The 22,280-nt window shown below is 45.2% G+C and overlaps 1 protein-coding gene and 1 pseudogene across 1 annotated transcript; both read left to right on the top strand.

Annotated features, from left to right (window-relative positions):
* Positions 1–1,081: 1,081 nt before the first annotated feature.
* On the top strand, positions 1,082–5,560 carry LOC109767747 (B3 domain-containing protein Os06g0194400-like). Its single transcript, XM_020326466.4, has 5 exons — positions 1,082–1,343; positions 1,440–1,712; positions 1,818–2,033; positions 2,693–2,806; positions 5,240–5,560. Exons 1-4 carry the CDS (start codon positions 1,191–1,193, stop codon positions 2,762–2,764), a joined length of 714 nt encoding a protein of 237 aa, XP_020182055.1. The 5' UTR covers positions 1,082–1,190; the 3' UTR covers positions 2,765–2,806; positions 5,240–5,560.
* Positions 5,561–12,175: 6,615 nt separating this feature from the next.
* On the top strand, positions 12,176–15,893 carry LOC109767746 (B3 domain-containing protein Os06g0194400-like; annotated as a pseudogene).
* The last annotated feature ends 6,387 nt before the right edge of the window (positions 15,894–22,280 follow it).

Genomic DNA, 22,280 nt, shown 5'->3' with positions numbered 1-22,280 from the left:
CGTTGTGGCCGCAGGGCGGCATCGAGTGGTCCGGGGGCTCAATGTGGCTCAACTATTCATCTAGGCGTGGTGGCGGCGGTTCCTGCTGAGGTCTCCGGCCTACTGTTGGGAGCCGGCGGGTGGTGCCGTCCTTGAGTTCTTTTTGCTCTAAGATGGTGTTCTGCCAATTGTTGGCCCTCATGGATCTAGCCATTGATGAGTTCTGAAATGCTCCGCCGGAGATCTTCATTGGGTGCTTGACGCTTGTAGATTGCTAGATTGGATGAGATTCGGTCGTGTGCACCCCTATTTCAGCCCGAGTGGCTTTAGGAGGACGTGACGCGAAGCTTCGGTGCCTGTTGACATTATGGGACATATTGATATTTCGATTTCCATGGTGAAGATAGCGGCGGAGAACGTCATGTTGGCTAAGTCTGAGGCCTAGTAATGACGGATCGAGTCTTCGTGGCGATGAGGACTTTCCTTGGTGATTCGTGACTCATAGCAGCAGCATCGGCAAAGTTGGGCAGCAGCACAAGTGAAGTGCGGAGTCTTAGCTTTCAAGGTGAAAACCCAAGGTCTGTCCTTAATTGGTTGTGTCTGGCAGTGACCTTGTTGAAAACATTGTTTTGAGGGTGCGGAGCGGATCTTCTTCAGGGTGAGAACCTAAAATCTATAATCGGGCGATGACGGTGCTTGTGCACTGCTTCCTTATTGGAGGTGTCGCTTTTGAAGAATTTGAACTTCGGGTGCTGTCTAGGTGGTGGTTAATGCTGCAGCTATAAGAAATTGATTAGCGTAGCTAGATTTCTTCTTCTTCTCCTTCTTTTTCTTATTTTTGTCCTCTGGCTGTGTGCATCCGTAATGTCTTTACGGTATTGCATTGTTGCAGAGACTGGATGTAGTTGATATTTTTGTGATATTAAATATATTTCTCTTTGTCAAAAAAATAAAATATTTAAACAAGAGGAATGAATTTTCATTAGCATAATCATGGCTCCTCCTAGAATAGAATAATGACGATGCATTCGGCACGCCGAGCGTGGTGGGGTTTGAGGCGGAGGCGAGGTGGTTGAAGAAAGGCGGGCCTCTAGGGCCACGTTACTTTTCCCCGTTCCCTGCCCAGCCCAGTTCACCTCCCAAGCACGGGGCGGCTGGAAAACACCCAAGAAGCGGAAGAAGAAGGGGGAGGAAGCAGAATCGAAAAGGCAATGGAGGAATCCAACTCGTACGAGGAGCAGCGCCGGAGGCAGATTGAGGAGAACCGCCGGAAGCTGGACGAGCTCCGCCTGCATCACCTCTCCGCCGCCGTCCGCGAGGCCGCCGCCAGGCCCAAGCCCAACCCCAACCCCAAGCCCAGGCCGGTCCGTCAGATCCTCTCCCTTCTTCCTTCCTTGCCTCCGGTCTTCCCTCTCCTTTTCTCCCGTATATATGACTCGTCCGCCGCCTCGGTGTCGCAGAAGCGGAAGGCCCCGGGCCCCGGCGAGCTCAGGCGGTCCGGCCGCGTCGCCGGCCTCCCGGAGCAGCCCAATTACCTCAAGGGCGCGCAGCAGCGCGACGACCAGGGAGTGTACGCCGCATATGACGCTCGTATTTGGAAAGGGCCGACCGACGAGGAGAGGGCCGCCGCCGTCGCCAAGGCCGAGGAGCTCCAGCGCCGGATCCACCGCATTCGCCGGCCCGCCTTCGTCAAGACCATGACCCACGTCTGCGCCAGCAGGGCAAAACAGATGGTACTGGAGCAAGAAAAAAACTTCCACTCGATGTCAGGCAATGTGGTTCTTGGATCGGATGATTGTTGAATTTTTTTGGGGGGGTTATTATATTCCTCGTGACAGATGATCCCGAAGCACTTCATTGAGCACCTCCCGGCGCACGATGAGGCGGTCGTCTTGGTGGATCAGGCGGATGACGAGTTCCACATGATGTGCAATGCCAGCAAAGAGGGCAGACACTGCTACCTCAGCAAGGGGTGGAGAGAGTTTGCCGTCCACCATGACCTTGAAAATGGCGATTGCTTGGTTTTCCAGCTGATAGACAGCGCAAAGTTCAAGGTGAGATTCAGCATGCCCTCGGTTCCATGGGTAAAAAACGCTCTACTTTTACTTTTAGGAACTCCACATTCAGTGCGACTGCATATATAACTTGTTTTCATGTGGAATTCCTTGTGTTCCAAATGTCGCCTTGCGATTCTTAAACATTCTTGAAAGTTGCTTGGTGGCCTCATACTCCTTCATGCGTTCGTCTGTCGAAACAATGGTCTTTAAGTTTATATACATGAGAAAAACCTGTTATGTCTACGTAATAACTAGCTACCCACTAGGGTCATTGTTTAGTATCAAACTTCAATGTTTTTCGCATGTCTTAGGTTTAAATTATAAAGTGGGTTATATGCCATATCCAGAACTGAGACTGGTGAAATGTGTCTGCTTATTCATAGATGAGAAATTCGGCCTGCTTGGACTGCCAATTAATTCTACACACAGTTTGCAGGAAACGATGTTATTGCTCAGCATCCCTACTGTATATACCTTCATTCCAGCCAGATCTAAAAGGGCCTCTAGGAATTATTTCATTCGTTGGCCTTTGATTGTCCAGTTATATCTTTTTAGATAATGGAAGGGATTCTTTTAAGGCCCAATCGTGAGGAGGCCGTTTTATCTCACTGCTAAGTGCATATTGTACAATCTCATTGGTTATGTAAATGATGCAGGTCTACATTTTCAGAGCAAACCCAGACTATGAAAGCGACCAAACTTCCGATGACTCTGAGGATGAACAGTAATGAAGATGTGTGCTTCCCACACAATGTTCGATCGGAGTGCAGGTACATTGTTCTTACCATTGTTTGCCTAGGTTTAATACTTGAACTCAATATTTCTTTTATCTTTGCCGATGCACCGATTTCATAATTGGCTAAGCTCGGTTTGCTGATAAAAAAAACTGCTTGCTTACGAGTTATGAACAAACATAACTGCACTTCCAGCACTGGAGTTAGATCTTTTCAGGGAACGCACTGGCCGTTTCTCCCATTTCCCTATTGGTTTGAGATTTTGAGCATCGTAACCTTACTTTGTTACTTATGTGCTAGCTATTTTTTTTCTAGAATATGCACAAGCATGCGTATCATATATTCATAAAAAAAGGGTGAGAAACCCATCCACGTGTATACAAGATGGCTACTAGCCAGAGTTACACGCAACTACTCACTCAAGTTCCACCTATATGCAACCTATGAAAGAAAGAAGACATGTCCGACCGAAATATCCGCGCTAACTGCCAAGTCCTACCCTCTTCGCGAATCCTTTGTAGAACGGCCACAGTTGTAGTTGCCCCATCGAACACAATAGCATTGCGGTGTTTCCATATCTGCCAACAGACGAGCAAGTTAATTGTGTGGAAATCTTTCTGTACGGTTGCCTGTGGTTGCATTGAAGCACTCCAAGATAGCAAGTTGTTTGTCCCACTCGGCATCGAGTCCTCACGTCCCCAAGCAAGAAGCACCTGATGCTAGACTGATCGTGCGAAAACACAGGATACCAATAGGTGGCTGATCTTCTCTGGCAACTGGCAACAAAGCGGGCAGGCCTCCTGATGCAGAGGACCACGGCGCGCGAGGCGATCCAAGGACCAAGGTCCAACATCTGTTCTTATAGGCAAGCCAGGTAAACAGCGTGCATCTCAACGGCGCTCTGCAGTCCCACACTACTGTGGTAGACAGGTCTTTTTCTCGTCCAAAGTATCGGCTCGCGTAGGCAGATCTCACATTGCCATGTACTGCCCCAAGGTCTCCCATGCCCACCTGAACTTGTCCACCACGCCCGGATTTAGCTCCACCTTGATAACCAACTCCCATTGGTTTAGGTACTCGTAGATCTCGGCCACGGTCATATCCAGCCCGACATCCAAAGGCCAAGCCCCAGCCAGAGCGTCCCCAACTGTCCTGCTTTTCCGGATCCTGGGAGGGACACAATCGTAGAGCCGAGGAGCGATCTCCTGAATGCATCTTCCCTATAGCCAACGATCTTCCCAGAAGAACAAGCCTGCACCGTTGCCCACATCGACAACAGCAAGCGATTCAGCTGAAACATTGACCTCGAACTCAGCCCACGGTCTCTCCTGGTCTACCCTCTGTAGCCACAGCCATCGAGCCCTCAAGGTGACATTCACCCACTTAGGCCTAGTCCTCCAGTCCACTTCGGACTGCAGACAGTGCGCCAAGCCACGGCACACTTCGCTCCGTGGGCGTCCGAGCTCCCTGCCCAAAAGAAGCCCCGACATATCTTGTTCATGCTCGCCAAGACCTTGGGTGGCACATCCAGTGCCATCATCGTTCGTATGAATCGGCATTGCGCAAAGAACGGATTGCACAAGCACGAGTGTTCCAGATTTGTCCATGTATGCCCCCCTCCACGTTGGCAACCTTCTGGTCATCCCATCTACCACTTCCTGGAATTGCATCGCCGTTGGTTTTCTGATTGTTAGCGGCAGACAGAGATACCGGCAGGGGAACGATCCCAATGGGCAACCGAGCCCTAACTTCAGTTGATCAGCCTGCTCCACAGAGCACCGAATAGGTATGGCAGTGCATCTTGCGGGGTTTATCTTGAGGCCCGAGGCCTCACTGAAGTCCTGTAGGATGGCCGAGCAGAGCGCCACGTCCACTGTGTTTGGCTTGAGAAATAACATGACGTCGTCGGCGAAGAATGACAGGCAGTGCTTTAGGCCCCTTCTGGCCAGCGGAGTGAACATCCCATGCAAATCAGTGTAGTTGAACATATGGTGCAGGCCCTCCATATAACCAATATAAACATCAATGGCGATAAAGGATCGCCCTGACGCAGCCCTCGCTCTGTTGCGATGCTCACTCCCAGCATGCCATTCATCAAAACTCTCGTCGAGGCGGTCAATAGCATATGCCACATATCCAGGAGACCGACATATATCCAAACCTTTCTTAGCACTTGGGGGGCTGCAGTTTATTCATGAAGTCTGGGACTTCTCTGTTGCCAAATGCCTAAACTCTGATCGGTCGATATCGGAGATGTACTCGTAGAAACTGTGAGGATAGTTTTCTTTGTTGTCTTAAATCCTATGCTCTTTGCAAAGTTTCTGCTTGTCTTGTCTCAGTCTGTCAGTCAGCCCCCTTAGGCTCGATCAGCAGCTTTGTAGTATATATACTAAATAAAATGCTCTTGTGTACAGTTCTGATCTATCCGTATAAATGCTGACATGTCAAATATGTTTGTTACTTTTGCAGTTTGTTAGAGAAGCAATTTCTTCGATGATGCTGGAGACTCGGCTAATGCGGTTTTGTGCTGGTTGCATGAATGTAGAGTCGTCGTCGCACTCTCGGTCTCAGTGTAGCAGGATTTTTAACCTAGATGGGAGTAGTAGGTAACAGCGCGTGGTGCAGACCTTGCATTGCTTGAACTACTGAATGATTGTAGACTGACGATGGTCTCGAGTGCATTTTTTTCGTGGCTGTTCCTGTTTGTTTCCGGCTACTAAGATGATTGGGTTCGATGGTTGCAAGATGGTGATTCGAACACAAAGTTATTTCTCTTAGATCCGGTATAAATGACGTGCAGTAACATATAGCCAGGAATTGGCTCTACTAGTATCTATGCTCTAACAAACCGGGCCAATACTGTTGTTTGTTTGAACATTGTTTGGAAGCTAAGTTGTGTAGGACGGGTGTGTAGGACGGGCTACATGTAGCCCTATTTAAAAAGAAACCAAAATGATATTTACGAATATGTAAATTGGTGTTCAAAAATAGGTTGACTTGCAAGCTAAAAAAATCCGGCCCAACAACAAAGAAAAATCGTCCCATTTTCATGCATGTATTTACCTTTTTCTTCTGTAAAGATTTGATGGAAAACTTGTGTTTATTGATTCTGGGCAAAGCCCTATTTATACAAGGATTTGGGGCGCCTCCGGAGAGGCGTCCGTTTACAATAGACGCCTGTGGCGCGAGAAGACGCCCGTACGGACGTTCGCGTCCGTACGGCGCTTTGGACACACGTGACGACTCTTAGCGCTAATGACGGCGCTTTGGACACACGTGACGACTCTTAGCGCTAATGACGTCGCTTTATTCTTAACACTCCCCCTTGTACAAAACTGCTTCTTCTATGTCTTGCATCCTTGTATAACTTTGAGAATATTGCTCTTAATCACAAGCGTATATGATCTTGAATAACTCCTCCAAAAACCCTGTGGGAAAAATATGAGGAGAATAGAACTTGATATGTTGTTAAAACTCCATTAAAACCCAGTAGGAAAAATAAGGAGAAAATGTTACAACATATGTTATCGTCTCTTTGATAACTTATATGAGAAAACCTTGAGGATAAAACTCATTGGTAAGTTTAGAGGACAATTAATATGTCTTGTATACACTCATTAAAAACCCCGGTGGGGAAAAATAGGATGTATGACATATATTCTTATGTTGATATTACCTCATTAAAAACCTTGATGAGAACCATGAGAGTAAACTCATAAAGGAAAAAATAGTGCAATATAATGTTTGAACAGGTTATGATTCAGAGAGACTCTCCCCCTGATCTTTGCAAATTTCGAAGTTGTCGCATACCAATCCCATGAACATATTTTTCAAATGTTGAAGCTGGGAGTGACTTTGTGAATAGATCAGCTAGATTATCGCATGATTTGACTTGCAAAATGTTTATCTTCCCTTTCTTTTGTAATTGATGGGGGGAAATAATTTAGGAGAAATATGCTTAGTGATATTGCTCTTTATGTAACCTGTTTCCATTTGAGCAACACAAGCTGCATTATCTTCGTAGATAATGGTTGGAGATTCGATAGAACCTTTACCACATGATTTTTGTATGTGGTTTATCATTCTGCGAAGCCATACACATTCACGTGTTGCCTCAAATAAAGAGATTATTTCAGAATGATTGGTGGATGTAGCCACTAGAGTCTGTTTGGAAGACTTCCATGGTATGGTTGTCCCACCATGTAGGAACACAAAACCGGGTTGTGATCTGGCATTGTGGGGGTCAGATAAGTAGCCAGCATCAGCATACCCAATCATATCAATGTCCAAATTTCTCTGAAACTGAAAGAATAGGCCAAGATCCTTTGTGCCTTGGAGATATCGAAAGATATTCTTAACTCCCGTCCAATGGCGTTTAGTAGGAGCTGCGCTATGTCTATCTAGTAAATTCACTGCAAATGCAATATCAGGCCTGGTGCAATTTGCAAGATACATGAGCGCTCCAACGGCACTGAGATATGGAACTTCAGGTCCTAATATCTCTTCTCCATTATCCATTGGTCTAAATTGATCTTTCTCTAAGTCTAGAGATCGAACTACCATAGGAGTTTTAGATGGATAGGATTTGTCCATATTGAATCTCTCCAATATTTTCTGGATATAGGCGGTTTGATGAACCAAAATACCCGAGGGAAGGTGCTCAAGTTGTAATCCTAAGCAAAATTTGGTTTTACCCAAATCCTTCATCTCAAATTCCGTCTTTAGGTGATTGCGTGCTTCATCAATATCTTGTGTGGTTCCAATGATGTTCAGATCATCGACATACACAGAAATAATGCAAAATCCAGTTGTGGACTTTTTTATGAAAACACATGGGCAATCATCATTATTGGAGTATCCTTTTTTTAAAAAGAACTCACTAAGTCGGTTGTACTACATGCGACCCGACTGTTTTAAGCCGTATAAAGACTTATTTAGTTTTACACAATATGTGTTGCGTTTTGCGTTTGGATTCGGGATTGGGACTCCATCAGGAACCTTCATGTATATGTCTGAATCAAGTGAACCGTAAAGGTAAGCGGTCACTACGTCCATCAACTGCATAGATAGACAATTTTGCACTGCCAAAGATATAAGATATCGGAAAGTGGTTGCACTCATTACTGGAGAATATGTTTCAGTGAAATCAATGCCGGGTTTTTGTGTGAAACCTTGTGCTACGAGCCTTGCTTTGTATCTCACCACCTCGTTGTTCTCGTTTCTTTTACGAACAAAAACCCATTTGAATCCCACGGGGAAAACTCTGGGAGGTGTAGGTATTGCTTCAGTGAATACCTTTCGTTTATTGAGCGAGGCTAATTCTGCTTGGATTGCATCCTTCCATTTAGGCCGGTCGGAGCGTTTCTTGCACTCTGCCATGGTCTTTGGATCATGATCAGTGAGAAGGGTATCTGCAATCTTTTCAGCAAAATATATGTCGACAGTCGTAGTCTTACGGTCAAATGATTCTCCAGAATCAACATAGTTGATAGAAATTTCCTGCACCCTTAGTGACTCTTCGTGATTTCCCAATACGATTGAGTCTGGGTGTTCCGATGTCCCAGTTAGTTTGTGCACAACTGAGCTGGGTTGTGGAGGTTGTTCTTCCACTGGGTGTATATTACCCATTTGATGATTATCAACGCTAGGTTGGTTTACATTTATTGGTTCAGAGAGTTTCTTTCTCTGTTTCCTTTGTTGCTTGTGAGGAGCTGAATCCTGTTCCGTGGCCGTACTTCTCCCCCTCTTCCTTTGAACAGGGGGTTGAGTAGTTTTTGTTGGTACCTCCACTCTTTCGGGCGCGTTTTTAGCAGGATTGTAGGATTTGGTAACACCTTTATAGTCAGTAAATGAATCTGGCAGGTTATTTGCAATGTGTTGCAAATTAATTATTTTTCGAACTTGAAGTTCAGTTTCTTGAGTACGTGGATCAGAGGAGGAAATGCCTTGGGCATTCCAATCGATTTTCGGGCATTCTTTTTGGTACTTGATGTCTCCCCCTAATGCCGGGAAATGGTCCTCATTGAAGATGCAGTCAGCGTGACGGGCTGTGAACAGATCCCCCGTGAAGGGTTCAAGGTACTTGATTATCGACGGTGATTTGTACCCCACATAGATCCCCAATTTTCTGTGTGGGCCCATGGATGTACGCTGCGGTGGTGAGATTGGCACATATGTGGCGCATCCGAATTTACGCAGATGGGAAATATTTGGTAGGTTTCCACGTACTAATTGCAGAGGGGAAGTGCTGTGATATGCAGTTGGTCGCAATTGGATTAAGTCAGCAGCGTGTAAAACTGCGTGACCCCAACAAGAAGTTGGTAAATTGCAATTCATTAGTAAGGGTCGTGCAATGAGCTTAATTCTCTTAATTAGAGATTCGGCCAATCCATTTTGTGTGTGGACATATGGGACAGAGTACTGAACTTCAATGCCTAATGCCATGCAATAATCATTGAAAGCATGTGAAGAGAATTCAGCAGTGTTGTCCATTCGAATTGATTTAATTCGATTCTCAGGATAATGAGCTTGCAATTTGATAACTTGTCTCATTATTTTGGCAAATGCATGGTTTCGTGTAGATAGTAAACACACGTGAGACCATCGTGTAGATGCATCTATTAGAACCATGAAATACCTAAAAGGTCCAGACAATGGTTGGATCGGACCACAAATATCACCTTGAATCCGTTCAAGGAATTGTAGTGGTTCTGCTTGAATTTTAAGATATGAGGGTCTTAAAATGAGTTTCCCAGTAGCACATGCAGTGCACATAAAATCTGAAGATTGTGGGAATTTAGCTTCATTTAAGTCATGACCATTGGAATTGCAGATAATTTTCCTCATCATCCCTATACCAGGATGACCAAGGCGATCATGCCAAGTTTGGAATACATTTACATTATGAAAATTTACCTTATATGCAACGTGCTCTACGGGTTTTATGTACGTGTAGTACAATCCTGATGATAAAGAGGGAATTTTCTCAAATATATGTTTGCCATATCCGTTGTCTTTGGTAAAGAGGAGATATTCCTCTTTGTTATCTTCATGAGTTTCAATGTGGAAACCATTTTTGCGGATATCTCTATAACCTATGAGGGTACGAGTAAAATCGGGATACAGTAAAGCATCCTCAATTACAATTTGTGTACGCATAGGGAGGGTAAATATGGCACGGCCTTTGCCAACAATTACCGCATCGCGTCCAGCGATTGTTAAAATATCTCCATTCAATTTTGTAAGAGTTTGGAAATACTTTATTTCCCTAAGTATAGAGTTTGTGGTGCCACTGTCCACAAGGCACATTTCCTCCTCCATTGGATTGACTCCTGTAGAAATCTATATATTAAAAATGTGGAATTTTCAGTTTAATGAAAAACACTTTATTGGATATATAGAATACATACAAATTTTATTGATATCAAAGTGCTGATACAATATATATTGTGTTTTTACAATATAGAATGATGACAATAACAATAATAATATGTTTTTATTACAACAATCTGATGGATGTAAACAAATAAAATGTCTAAATGGAGTCAATTGACTAGTCAAAGTCCCCGAACATGTCGGCGGCGTATTCGGTCATCATATTCTCCGTGTCCATGGAGTCCTGCGATATATGGAATTCCTTGTTGTTACTTGGTGCTCCTCGAACATCTTGCGAACAACCAGCTTCCTTGTTGTTATCAGGTTGAAGATTGAAGTGAGCTTCATATCTTGCTCCTTGGGCAGGTCTGTTACGTCCCATGAATTGCAGGTAGAGGTTTACCAGATGTCTTGGGGTGCGGCATTTTTTTGTGACATGCTTGTAGCATCCACATTTCTGGCAAAGTTTAGTTTTATCAAACTTATTCTTTGTTATGCCCTTCCCCTTGTCTGAATTTTGTGGCTTGTTCTTCTTGTTGTGGTTGCTCTTACCCTTGAAGTTCTTGTTTTGGCCTTTGAAAGAACCATTGAACTTGGTATTTTCCTAAAAATTTGCATGTACTTCAGGCAGAGGAGCGGCCCCAACTGGGCGTTGATTACTATTCTTTAGCAGAAGTTCATCGTGTTTCTCAGCCTGGAGGAGCACATGTATAAGTTCAGAGTAAACTGTATAATTGCGGGCACGATATTGTTGCTGTAGGATCCTGTCAGCTGGGAGCATAGTGGATAGAGTCTTTTCTATCTTATCTGCTTCTGTAGGCTCCTTCTCGCAAAATCGCAACTTTGAACAAATTTTATGAACCTCATGATTATAAGCTCCGATCAATTTGAAATCTTGGAGTCTTAAATGGGTCCACTCATGACTAGCTTCAGGAAGTATAACTGCCTTTTGCTGTTCATATCTAGTCTTAAGTGATTGCCACATATTGCTTGGAGATTCCTCCATCAAATATTCAGATTTCAGATCTGGATGGATATGGTGCCTTATTATGTATAAAGCAGCATATTGTTGTTGTTCGGTTAATTGTGCAATTCCCTCTTGGGGAGGGTCTGCAGGAGGTATGAGTGCAGCTGCAATTCCACGGGATGAAAGACTGGTTTTAACATCCATAGCCCATGTAGGATAGTTGTGTCCGTCGAGCGCAAGCTCTTCAAATTCTTTGACGGTCATTTTGTCCTACAAGATTGAGAACCAGGTATTCGATCAATTTACTTGTATGTAAATTAAAATCATCATGGTCATGTTGTAATAAATTTTGCAATTGTTGTGAATTCAAGTAAAGACTTGAACTTTGTTTAGATTATATAAATATTTGCATATTAATTCTATTTGAATTAAGTCTATTTTTGTGCTACATAGGGATTTTTTGACTTACTTGATGGCGAATTAATATTTGAGTTGCAAGAATAAATGATTTTCAATTGCAAAATAATATTATTGTACCATTTGTACATGTTATAGGGATTGCAAATTGCAAACACATTGAACATATAATGATTTATAGAAATAATATGGTCTAAACATCAATACACAATTTAATTGAGTACAATATATAATCACATCGAGATACAAGGTCTAAAACATGACAAGTACTTAATTACAGCACTAGTAGTTGAACCTATCCGCGAATTCCCAAATTTACGGGGCTAAAACATGACAAGCACTAAATTAGTACTAGTAGTTGGACTAATGCACGAAATCCCGATAATATAAGGATTTTTCTGCAATCTAGCCTATAACCCGTTGGGTTTTTTTTCTGGTCGTTGCAACATGGGCCACAACCCACGAGGCCTTTCGGCCCAGGCCCATGGCGACGGTGCTGATGGAGAGATCGAGCAGATAAGGGGGACTGGGAGGTGGGGCGGTTGGGGTCAATCCCCCCCCCCATTCCACCACCACCTCCACGGGATCCCGCCGGCCGCCGCCGACGGCGCCCAGCACCGGCGATCTTCAGGAGGAGGACGCCCCCCCCCCCCCCCGCAGCGTAGCCGGGGAGGTGGAGGCCTGCAGGGGCCCAGGAGCCGGAGCGGAGGCCGGGGCGGTGCTGCTCCAGCGCCGCCGCGAAACGGCGAAGGATCCGGCGAGCCGCCGGTGGAGGCGTTCGCGGGCTTGCCGGGGGCGGAGGCGGCGGAGATGCTGGGGCCTAGGAAGACGACGCCGCTTCCTCGATCTTCACGTCGGTGGCAGTGTTGAGGTCGGGGATGGTGGCGCCGGGTTCGCCGGTCTCCGCCGGCATGGTTGGCTCCGGCTTCACAACGAAGTTGAGCCACTGCTCCTCCTCTTCGTTCAGCGTCACCTCCCACTCCATCATGGCGGGCACAGGGCCATAGCCTGGAGGGGCGAAGTGCTCCTCGTCTTCGTCGGCGGGCGTCGGCGTTGGGAGGTCCGGGTAGGCGAGCGGCTCATCGATGACCTCCGGTTCCGGTGGTGGAGTGGCCGGCGGTGGAGGGCACGGCCCGTACCCGTACACGGGGCAGAAATCGCGGGCAGGCAAGGGCCGTATCCGTGCACCGGACAGAAGGCCACGCCCGCGTCCATGCCATTGCCGAAGAAGATCCCCGGCGGTGGCGGGGCCTGGGCGGCGTCGAAGAACTCCTCCTCGCCCAGGAACGGGGCTGCAGCCTCGGCGGGAGCCCAGTCCATTGGCGGAGCGACGAAGGCCGGCATCGGGGGTGCCTGGTAGGCGTGGTGGACGGTGGCAGATGGGTTGCTTGGTCCTGCCTGCTCTGCGGCGGCGGGGCCAGGGTGATCCTGACGACCACGGCGGCCGTTGCCTGGGCCCCAATGGCGAGGAACACCAGCATTGTGGCGTCTGGCAGATCGACGGATCTCCCGTCCAACGAATCGAACAAGGGCAGAGGCGATTCTATGCAGGTTCATCCCTGCCATCTCACCTTCTCGTCTCTTCTTGTTTGTGCTCTGTTGGTCGAGGCTAGCGTGGCTGATAACGTGTAAAGATTTGATGAAAAACTTGTGTTTATTGATTCTGGGCAAAGCCCTATTTATACAAGGATTTGGGGCGCCTCCGGAGAGGCGTCCGTTTACAATAGGCGTCTGTGGCGCGAGAAGACGCCCGTACGGACGTTCGCGTCCGTATGACGCTTTGGACACACGTGACGACTCTTAGCGCTAATGACGTTGCTTTATTCTTAACATCTTCTACGCCTCATGTGAAAGTGTACTGTTATGAAAATTTTCTCAATCGTGTTATATATGTATTTCTGTATGTACTACAATTTATTTTATTTTATTGCACTGTGGAAAATGGTGGTATTTTTCCCGCAAAAAAATGGTGGTATTTTGAAAATAGACTTCCTGTAGCCCGTCCTCCGCTGGGCATTTTCGTGTGTGGACTTTGGAGGGGGTACTGAAACCGAGGGAATCGCAATAACCGGGAAAGCTGAGGGTGGGTAGTTGGCCGCTGCTCCGTCCCGCATTCCCGAGCAGAGTCAAGAAGGAAGCAGGATCGAGAAGGCAATGGCGGAATCCAACTCGTACGAGGAGCAGCGCCGGAGGCAGATTGAGGAGAACCGCCGCAAGCTGGAGGAGCTCCGCCGCCGTCCGCGAGGCCGCCGCCAGGCCCAAGCCCAACCCCAAGCCGGTCCGTCAGTTCCTCTCCCTTCTTCTTCCTTGCCTCCAGTCAGTCTTCCGTTTCCTTTTGCCCCTACTTATATGACTGGCCCGCTGTCTCGGTGCCGCAGAAGCGCAAGGCCCCGAGCCCCGGCGAGCTCCGGCGGTCCGGCCGCGTCGCCAGCCTCCCCGAGCAGCCCAACTACCTCAAGGGCGCGCAGCAGCGCGACTACCAGGGAATGTACGACGATGTTATTCGGAAAGGACCGACCGACGCAGACGAACACAGGGCCGCCGCCGCCGCCGCCAAACAAAAGGCGGAGGAGCTCAAGCGCCGGATTCACTTTCACGACATCCGCTGGCCCGCCTTCGTCAAGCCCGTGACCCACGACTGCGCCAGCAGGGCAGCCGTAATGGTATTATAGCCAGAAAACTTGCACTGGATCTGGATGTGGTTCTTGGATCGGATTGGATGTTGATTCGGTGGGTTATATGCATTGTGTTGTGACTTGTGACTTGTGACAGACAATCCCGAAGCACTTCATCGAGCATCTCCCGGCGCACGATGAGGCGGTCGTCTTGGTGGACGAGGCGGATGAGGAGTTCCACATGCTGTACAAGGGATGCCAGACACCACTTCCTCAGGAAGGGGTGGAGAGGGTTCGCCGCCCGCCATGACCTCGCAGACGGCGGTTTCTTGGTTTTCCAACTGACAGAGAGGACAAAGTTCAAGGTGAGATTTAGCATCTTCACAATTGTACTATCAGGAACTCCACATTCAGTACGAGGGCACATATATAACTTGTTCCAAATGTGGTCGTATACTACCCCTACATGGGAAAAACCTGTTATGGCTGCATAATAACAAAACTAGACCAACTCATTGTGTAGTATCAAACCTCAATGTCTTTTATATATGTCTTAGATTTAAGTTATAAAGCAGGTCATATGCCATATCCATGATTGAAACCAGTGAGCTGTGTTTACATGTTCAAAGATAAGAAGTTAGGCCTGTTTTGGTAGCCAATTTTGCACACAGTTTGCAGGGAATGATGCAATTGCTCAACATCAGTACCAGATGCCATCGTTTAATCTAATGGAAGGGATTCTTGTAATGCCTGATCATGGGGGGGGTCATTTTATCTTACTGCTAAGTGCATACTATCTGACTTCTATGTAAACGATGCAGGTCTACATAATTAGAGCAAGTTCCGGTTATGGAAATGACAGAACTTCTGACGATGAGGACAAACACTAATGAAGCTGTGTGCTTCTGAATTCTGATACGATGATTGGTCGGGGCAGGTACATTGTTCTTATACCGTTGTTTGCCTAGGTTACGGAATACCTGAATTAAATATTTCTTTACCGTTTGCGGAGTCACTGATTTCATAATTGGCCAAACTCAGTTTGCCGAGTCACTGATTTCATACGAGTTATGAGCAAACATAACTGTGTTTCTTGCACTGGAGTTGGATGTTCTCGTGAAACCCACTGGTCGTTTCTCCCATTTCCCTATTGGCTTGAGATTTAGAGCCTGACATGTGAAACTGGCACTTTATTTTGTTGCTTTTTACTTATCATGAAAATACACGGGAAATTGCGGTTTATGTACGAACTCTGGGACTTCTCGGCAGGCAAACTCCCAAACTAGTCAATCGACATCTTAGATGCTCTCATAGAAAGTAAAAACTGCTAGGATAGTGTTTCTCTTAAATCCGATGGTCTTCGCAGAAAGGTTCTGCCTCTCTTGCCTCACTGAGCCCCCTTAAGACTCGATCAGCAGTTACAGTACTGAATAAAACGCCCTTGTATACAGTTCTGATCTATCCGTATAAATTCTGACATGTCAAATATGTTTGTTTCTTTTGCAGTTTGCTAGAGAAGCAATTTCTTCTCTGATGCTGGAGACTGCTGCAATTTCGTGCTGGTTGCATGTAGAGTCGTCGCACTCTCGGTCTCGGTGTAGCAGGATTTTTAACCTAGATAGGTCCATAGGAGTAGTAGGTAGCAGACCTTGTATGAGCTGAACAATGAACTAAATGCTTCTAGCCTGATGATGGTCTCGAGTGCATTTTTCATTCACCCACAAAAAGAAAGTGCATTTTTCATGGTCGAGATTCTGCTGCAACTCCAGCTTCGTGCTGGTTGCGTCATGTCGAGTCATCGCATTCCGACCTTGTATGGGTTGAAACTAAATGCTTCTACTCTCCCGCAAAAAAATGAGTCTAACCTGATGATGGCCTCGAGTGCATTTTCCATGGTTGTTCCTGTTTTTTTAGAGTACGCTTAAGTGTACCATATTTTTATAGAAGAGGAGAAAGTTTCTACAAAGTAGCCCAAGAAGCGATCACAGGTTGATTGCTATGGCCAACACCAGACCAAAATTGCAAAGAAGCTACTCTCTCTCAATCATATTGTCACTCCCGTGAGCCTCCATGCAAAGAGTGCTAGGGACACGATGCTTTGTGGACGATTTTTGCACGAGTGCAGATCAGCTCGTCCATGCATATGACCAGGCGGCTGGATCGGGCATCGTGCCGCCCAGCAGTTTCAGTCTTGAAATCAGCCACTATTTCTCTAACTAGTAGAACGCCCGTTCGTTGCCATGTTGCCTTGCTGGGTGACATTTGTGAAGACCCGAGCATTGCGCGCTTCCATAGCCCCCAACAGGTGAGCATGAACAGCGAGTCGGACTCTCGACGAGCACGCCCACCAAACATATCTTGTATAAACACACTTGATGAGCATATGATCAGCATTGTCTTGTTCTTGCAGGCAGAGGAAGAAGGGCATCGTATTATCCTGCAGACCATGCCTCGCTCGTCGATTCTGAAGTCCATATTTGGTGCTGTAGGGCGAGCCAAACGAATAGCTTGCAATTCAGCGGCATCCAAGCTCTCCGAAGCCATGGTGCTCCAAACCGCGTTGATCCCTGACACGGCATAGTATAGGTAGAACTACCAGAGTACCCACCAGATTTACTCCACATCCAAGAGAAAGTGTCCGGCTGTTGCTGGTCATATATCCAAGGGTTAGAGGGACTGTGGTATTCCTAGCCCACCAGGGTTCAAATTCCGGTGCTCGCATTTATTTCTGGATTTATTTCAGGATTTCCGGCGATGCGCATTCAGTGTGAGGAGACGTTTTCGTCAACGACGAGGCACCTATGGTGACTTCGTAAATCTTAAGATGATATGTCGGCTCAGTCTTTTGAAGATGCTCATAGAGGTAAGGTGTGCGTGTGTGCGTTCATAGGAGTGAGTGTATATGAGCGCTTGTGTCTGTACTGATGTTCAAATATATATCCAAGGCAGCAAGTGCATCCCATAGATTGATGTACTGCAATAAGGTCAAGCCTGGGTAGAAAAGGGCACCTCCAATATCCCTGACACAAGCATTGTTTGGACGCCCTTCCAACACCAGCCTCGAACCGTTCCTGTTTGATTGAGGTGCCTTGGGATAGTCTTCTCTTCGGAGCGCTCGGGTGGGCGGCCCGCCCCAAAACCCTCCGGTCCGGAGGGGACAGGGAAAAGGCAAATTCTGCTCAAATGTAGGGGCAAGTGTCAGGTGTCAAGTGTTTTTGTGGACATCCCCAAAATATTTTGGGAGTTATGGAAGCATAGGGGATAGTACTGACTTCCTAAAAAGTAGTTCTTTTACGAGTGAGGATTCTTGATATCAGGGCTCCATGGAGTCATAAATTTTGGAAATCATATTTTTTTAAGCTTTAAATAAATCTGAAACGAAATACATTTCTCGACTCCCCCGTGCCAGAGAACAGCCAATGGTATGATGAAAATTGGCCTCCTCCACTCCTTAAATCATTTGCGCTCAATGAAACAGCTGGCATGCATGACTAACTTGTGGGCAGGCTAGTATGCTCTTTTTTGGTCATGACTTTTTTTTTTCATTTTAGCAAGTTTTCCCCTTTTTTTAACTTTTTGAATTTGCAGTGTGGTTTTTCATAAGTTTGTGCGTCATCTTTTTGTAAGTCGCAATTATGAGTGCATTTGATGCACATTCTAAACCATTCAGGGCCCGCATAGCTTTGGTCTGCTAGACACTAAGTCCCAACTGTCTTTCTCATCTACCCCATTCACTACAAATACCAACTTACCGCCTTGACTATAGTGCTCCAACTGTCCTCCACCATAATCATTCTTCCTTGTATCATTTTCCTTCGCCTCGCCGCAATTCTACCAGGCCTGCAAGTATTGATTCGGTCCATTCGGAGATGCGTTAATCACCATGGATAAATGACAACAAATTGACTCCTTATGCTAATTTAACACTTGTTTGACTGTAAGAATACTTGGGAAACGGAGGGAGGGATGTATGGGGATTGAATTTTGGGGGGAGGCTCCTCGCTTGTACGACAGGGAAGAAGAATAGTGTGTTCGCCATTGTGTCACATGACTCCTCCCCTTTGTTGTCGATAGACACACATGTCGAGCTAATGTCACTTCTGTATGGAAACTCATACGTGGGGTATTGATTTTAGCATGAAGATACCAGAAATCAATATTTGGCTGAAGGATTTTGTTCTGGTCTGTACTCATTAACATTTAGAGATGCGTGCCCAGGGTATCAACCAACGTATCTTTGTATTTATTACGTATTGAAGACAAAAATCTTTAAAATTACTAAATGTTCATATCCAAAGACAAAGAGATTGTAATGGTTTAAATATGGGGATGTGTGCACTCTTGAGTCATTCGCCCGCTTCCCACTCTAACACCCGTTATAAAGACTAAAAAATTAGGAATCCAGTAGAGTTGCTCTCATTCGGGTAGTACTGCATGGTACTAATTTATGTATTGACCTACTATAAGTCTCACTGTGAGTGCATTTGATGTACACTCTAAGCTATTCAGGGCCCACATAACTCTGGTATGCTTGACACCCACAAGTCCCAATTGCCCTTCCCATCTACTCATCCACTGCAAAATCCCACCTACTGCTTTGATTGTACTCCCTCCGTCTGGTGAAAAGTGTATATCTAGAAATTTTAGGACGAATTATGGAGTAGTGCTCCAGTTCTTCTTCGTCTCATTTTCACTCTCCTCCACATAGTTCTATTCCGGATTGGTATGCAAATAGTTGCTCAATCCATTCAGTATGCACTAATGACCATGGATAAACTAAAACAAATCAAATCTCTGATGCTAATTTAACACATGTTTGACTAGATTAAAAAATACATAGGCAATGGATGTACGGATGCGGTAGTTTTTTTGGGGGGGTTTTTTTTGGGGGGGGGGGGGGGGAGGAGGAGGCTCCTTGCTCGTGAGAAGAATAGCGTGCTCCGCCGTTGTGTCACACACTCCACCCGTCCACCCCTTCGTTGTGGATACACACGCATGCCATTCTAACATCACTTCGATATGGAAACGGATACACATATTGATTTTAGGAGCTAACCTCACTTCGATATGGAAACGCATACGCGTATTGATTTTAGTACGAAGACACTCATATAGGAAATAAATATCTGCTGAAGGATTATGTTCCAGATTGCACTCATTAACGTTTAGAGATGTGTTTGTCATGGTATCGGTCGAAATATCTTTGTATTTATTATGTATTCAGATAAAAATCTCTAAAAATATTAAATGCACATACCCCAAAAATAGAGCAATAGATAGTTTGTATATGGGTAAGTATACACTTGTGAGTCATTCAACTACTTCTCACTCTACACCCGTTACATAGGCTCAAAATTTACTAATCCACTTGAGTTGCTATCAAACTCACATTCCTCTTGTGAGTAACGTATGGTATTAATTTTGTATTGGCTCGCTGCAAATCATATAGATGTACCTTCTAAATCATTCGGGGCCCATGTAGTTCCGACATCCCAAAGTTGCAATTGCCCTTCCCATCTACCTCATCCACTTGAATTGCCTAAAAAAATCTACCTCATCCACTACAAATGCCAACCTACCGCATTCATTGCAGTGCTCTAGCCATCCTTTACGACAATCATTCTTCACTGTCTCACTTTTCTTCTCCTTCACATGGTTCTATCCCCAACTTGATCTATAAGCAGTTATTCGATCCATTTGAAGATGCGCTAATCACCACCGATAAAAAGAACGACAAATCAATTCCCCTGTGCTAATTTAACACTCACTTGAATGGATTCAAAATACCTGGGAAATGGAGGGAGAGATCTAGTGGAGATCGAGTTTTGGGGGACGCTCCTTGCTCATCTAGCCAATAAATAAGAACATTGCGCTCTCCCTTGTGTAACATGGCTTCCCCTTTGCTGTGTGATAGACACACATGTCGAGCTAACCCCACTTCAATATGGAAACTCGTACGTGGTTTATTGATTTCAACACGAGGACACTGATATGGGAAGTAATATTTGATCGAAGAATCCCGTTCCAATTTGCACTTATTAACGTCTAGAGATGCGCTGTCAGAGTATTAGTGGGTATATTTTACATTTGTTACGTATCGCAGACATAAGTCTTCATCAAGAGTATTGAATACATATATCCCACAAAACAATAAGAATATCTTAGATACGGCCAATTGCTGCCCTCCAGAACCATTTTCCGCTTTTTACTCTATGCCCATTATAATAACTCAAAATTTAGGAATCCAGACCCTCCTGGGGGTAATGTGTACCATTAATTTATGTATTGATTTTCTACTAGTGGGATTTTTACGAATGCATTTGATATACATTCTAAACCATCCAGGGCCCACACAGCTCTGGTCTACTCGACACCCTAAGTCCCAATCGCCCTTCCCATTTACCTCATTCACTACAAATGTCCACCTACCACATTGGCTATAGTGCTCCAGCTAGCCTCCTCCACGAACGTTCTTCTTCATCTCCATTTCCATTTCCTTATCCTTCACACAATTCTATCCCTAGCTTGATCTGGAAGTAGTTGTTTGATCTAGTCGAAGATGCGCTAATCACCATGGATAAACGAAGGCATATCAATTTCCCGTGCTAGTTTAACACTTGGTCGACTGGATCCATAAATACTCGGGACAATGGATGTATGGATGCAATGGGGATTGATTTTCAGGGAAGGCTCCTTGCTCATCTAGTGGGGAAGAATAATACCACGCTCCACCATTGTCTCACACTCCTCTCCTTCGCTATGTCGGTTATTGTTTAGAGATGCGCCGCTAGGGTGTCAGTCGACATATCTTTGTATTTATTACATATTACATGCAAAGATCTCAAAAAGTATTAAATGATCATATCCCAAAATAGAGCAGTAGTAATGGTTTTAGGTATGGGGAGGTGCACACTCAGTGATCATTCGTTCGCTCACTCTACACATATTATAAAGGCTCAACTTTATGAACCGGCTTTAGTTGTTCTCAAACTCATGTTCCTCCAATGAGCAATATATTATTAATTTTGTATTGGACCGGTACAAGTCATATAGATGTACCTTCCAAACCATTCGGGCCCCATATAGTTATGATCCATCGGACACCTCAAAGTTCCAATTGCCCTCCCCCTCTCCCCTCATTTTGGGACATGCACAACATGCCGAGCTAACCTCACATCGATATGGAAACTCATACATGGGTTATTGATTTCAGCACTGAAGAAATGGATACAAGAAATAAATATCTGTCTGAAGAATTCTATTGCGATCTGCACTCATTATCGTCTAGATATGTGTTGCCAGGGTATCTTTACATTTGTTAGGTATCACAAACATAAATCTTCAAAATTACTAGATGCACTTGTCTTAGAATAGGACAAAAATAATGGTCTAAATACAGAGAGCCCGTCCTTAAAAATCATTCATCGCCTTTTCACTCTACACCATTACGATGACTAAAAATTCAAAGAACCCGCCGGAGTAACTCTCAAAAACCCATTCCTTATCACTAATTCCTTATAATAAAACCCTCATCAAGAAAGGAAAAACCCTTCTGATCAAACACATTATAGACTAGGCAGCTATAGTTGTTACTTGTGGTATAATTACCCCGCAATTGCCACTGGACATTGCAGGAAGACGCTGGTATTTGCTCAAAAAATGAAGATGTTGATATGGGAAATAAATATCTGGACGATGGATTTTGTTCCAGCCTGTACTCATTAATGTTTAGAGATGCGTTGTCAGTGTATTAGTTGACAAATCTTTGTAGTTATTATGTATTACATGCAAAAATCTCCAAATGTTTTAGATGGTCATATTCCAAAACAAAGCGATAGTAATGGTTTATGTATTGGGAGGGGGGGGGGGGGAGGGGGTTGTACACTTGGTATTCATTCATCCGCTTGTCACGCTACACCCATTTTAAAGGCTCAAATTTAGGAACCGATTGAAGTTGATGTCAAACTCACGTTCCTCCGGTGAGTAGTGTATGGTATTAATCTCTGTATTTCTGTATGTACCTTCTGAACCATTCGAGGTCCATTCCACCTACCTCATTCATTGCAGTACTCCAGCCGTCCTCCACCATAACCGTTCTTTCTCATCCATCTTTCCTTATCCTTACTCGGTTGTATCT

Source organism: Aegilops tauschii, chromosome 5, assembly GCF_002575655.3.
Source record: "Aegilops tauschii subsp. strangulata cultivar AL8/78 chromosome 5, Aet v6.0, whole genome shotgun sequence".
Lineage (NCBI taxonomy): Eukaryota > Viridiplantae > Streptophyta > Magnoliopsida > Poales > Poaceae > Aegilops > Aegilops tauschii.
Note: the sequence above shows the minus strand (reverse complement) of the source record. Positions and strands in the feature narration are given on the sequence as shown.

Coding starts and splice junctions, on each gene's coding strand:
- LOC109767747 (XM_020326466.4), top strand. CDS start 1,191: ATGGAGGAATCCAACTCGTACGAGGAGCAGCGCCGGAGGCAGATTGAG. Junction 1,344..1,439: donor CCAACCCCAAGCCCAGGCCG/GTCCGTCAGATC, acceptor TCGGTGTCGCAG/AAGCGGAAGGCCCCGGGCCC. Junction 2,034..2,692: donor TAGACAGCGCAAAGTTCAAG/GTGAGATTCAGC, acceptor TAAATGATGCAG/GTCTACATTTTCAGAGCAAA.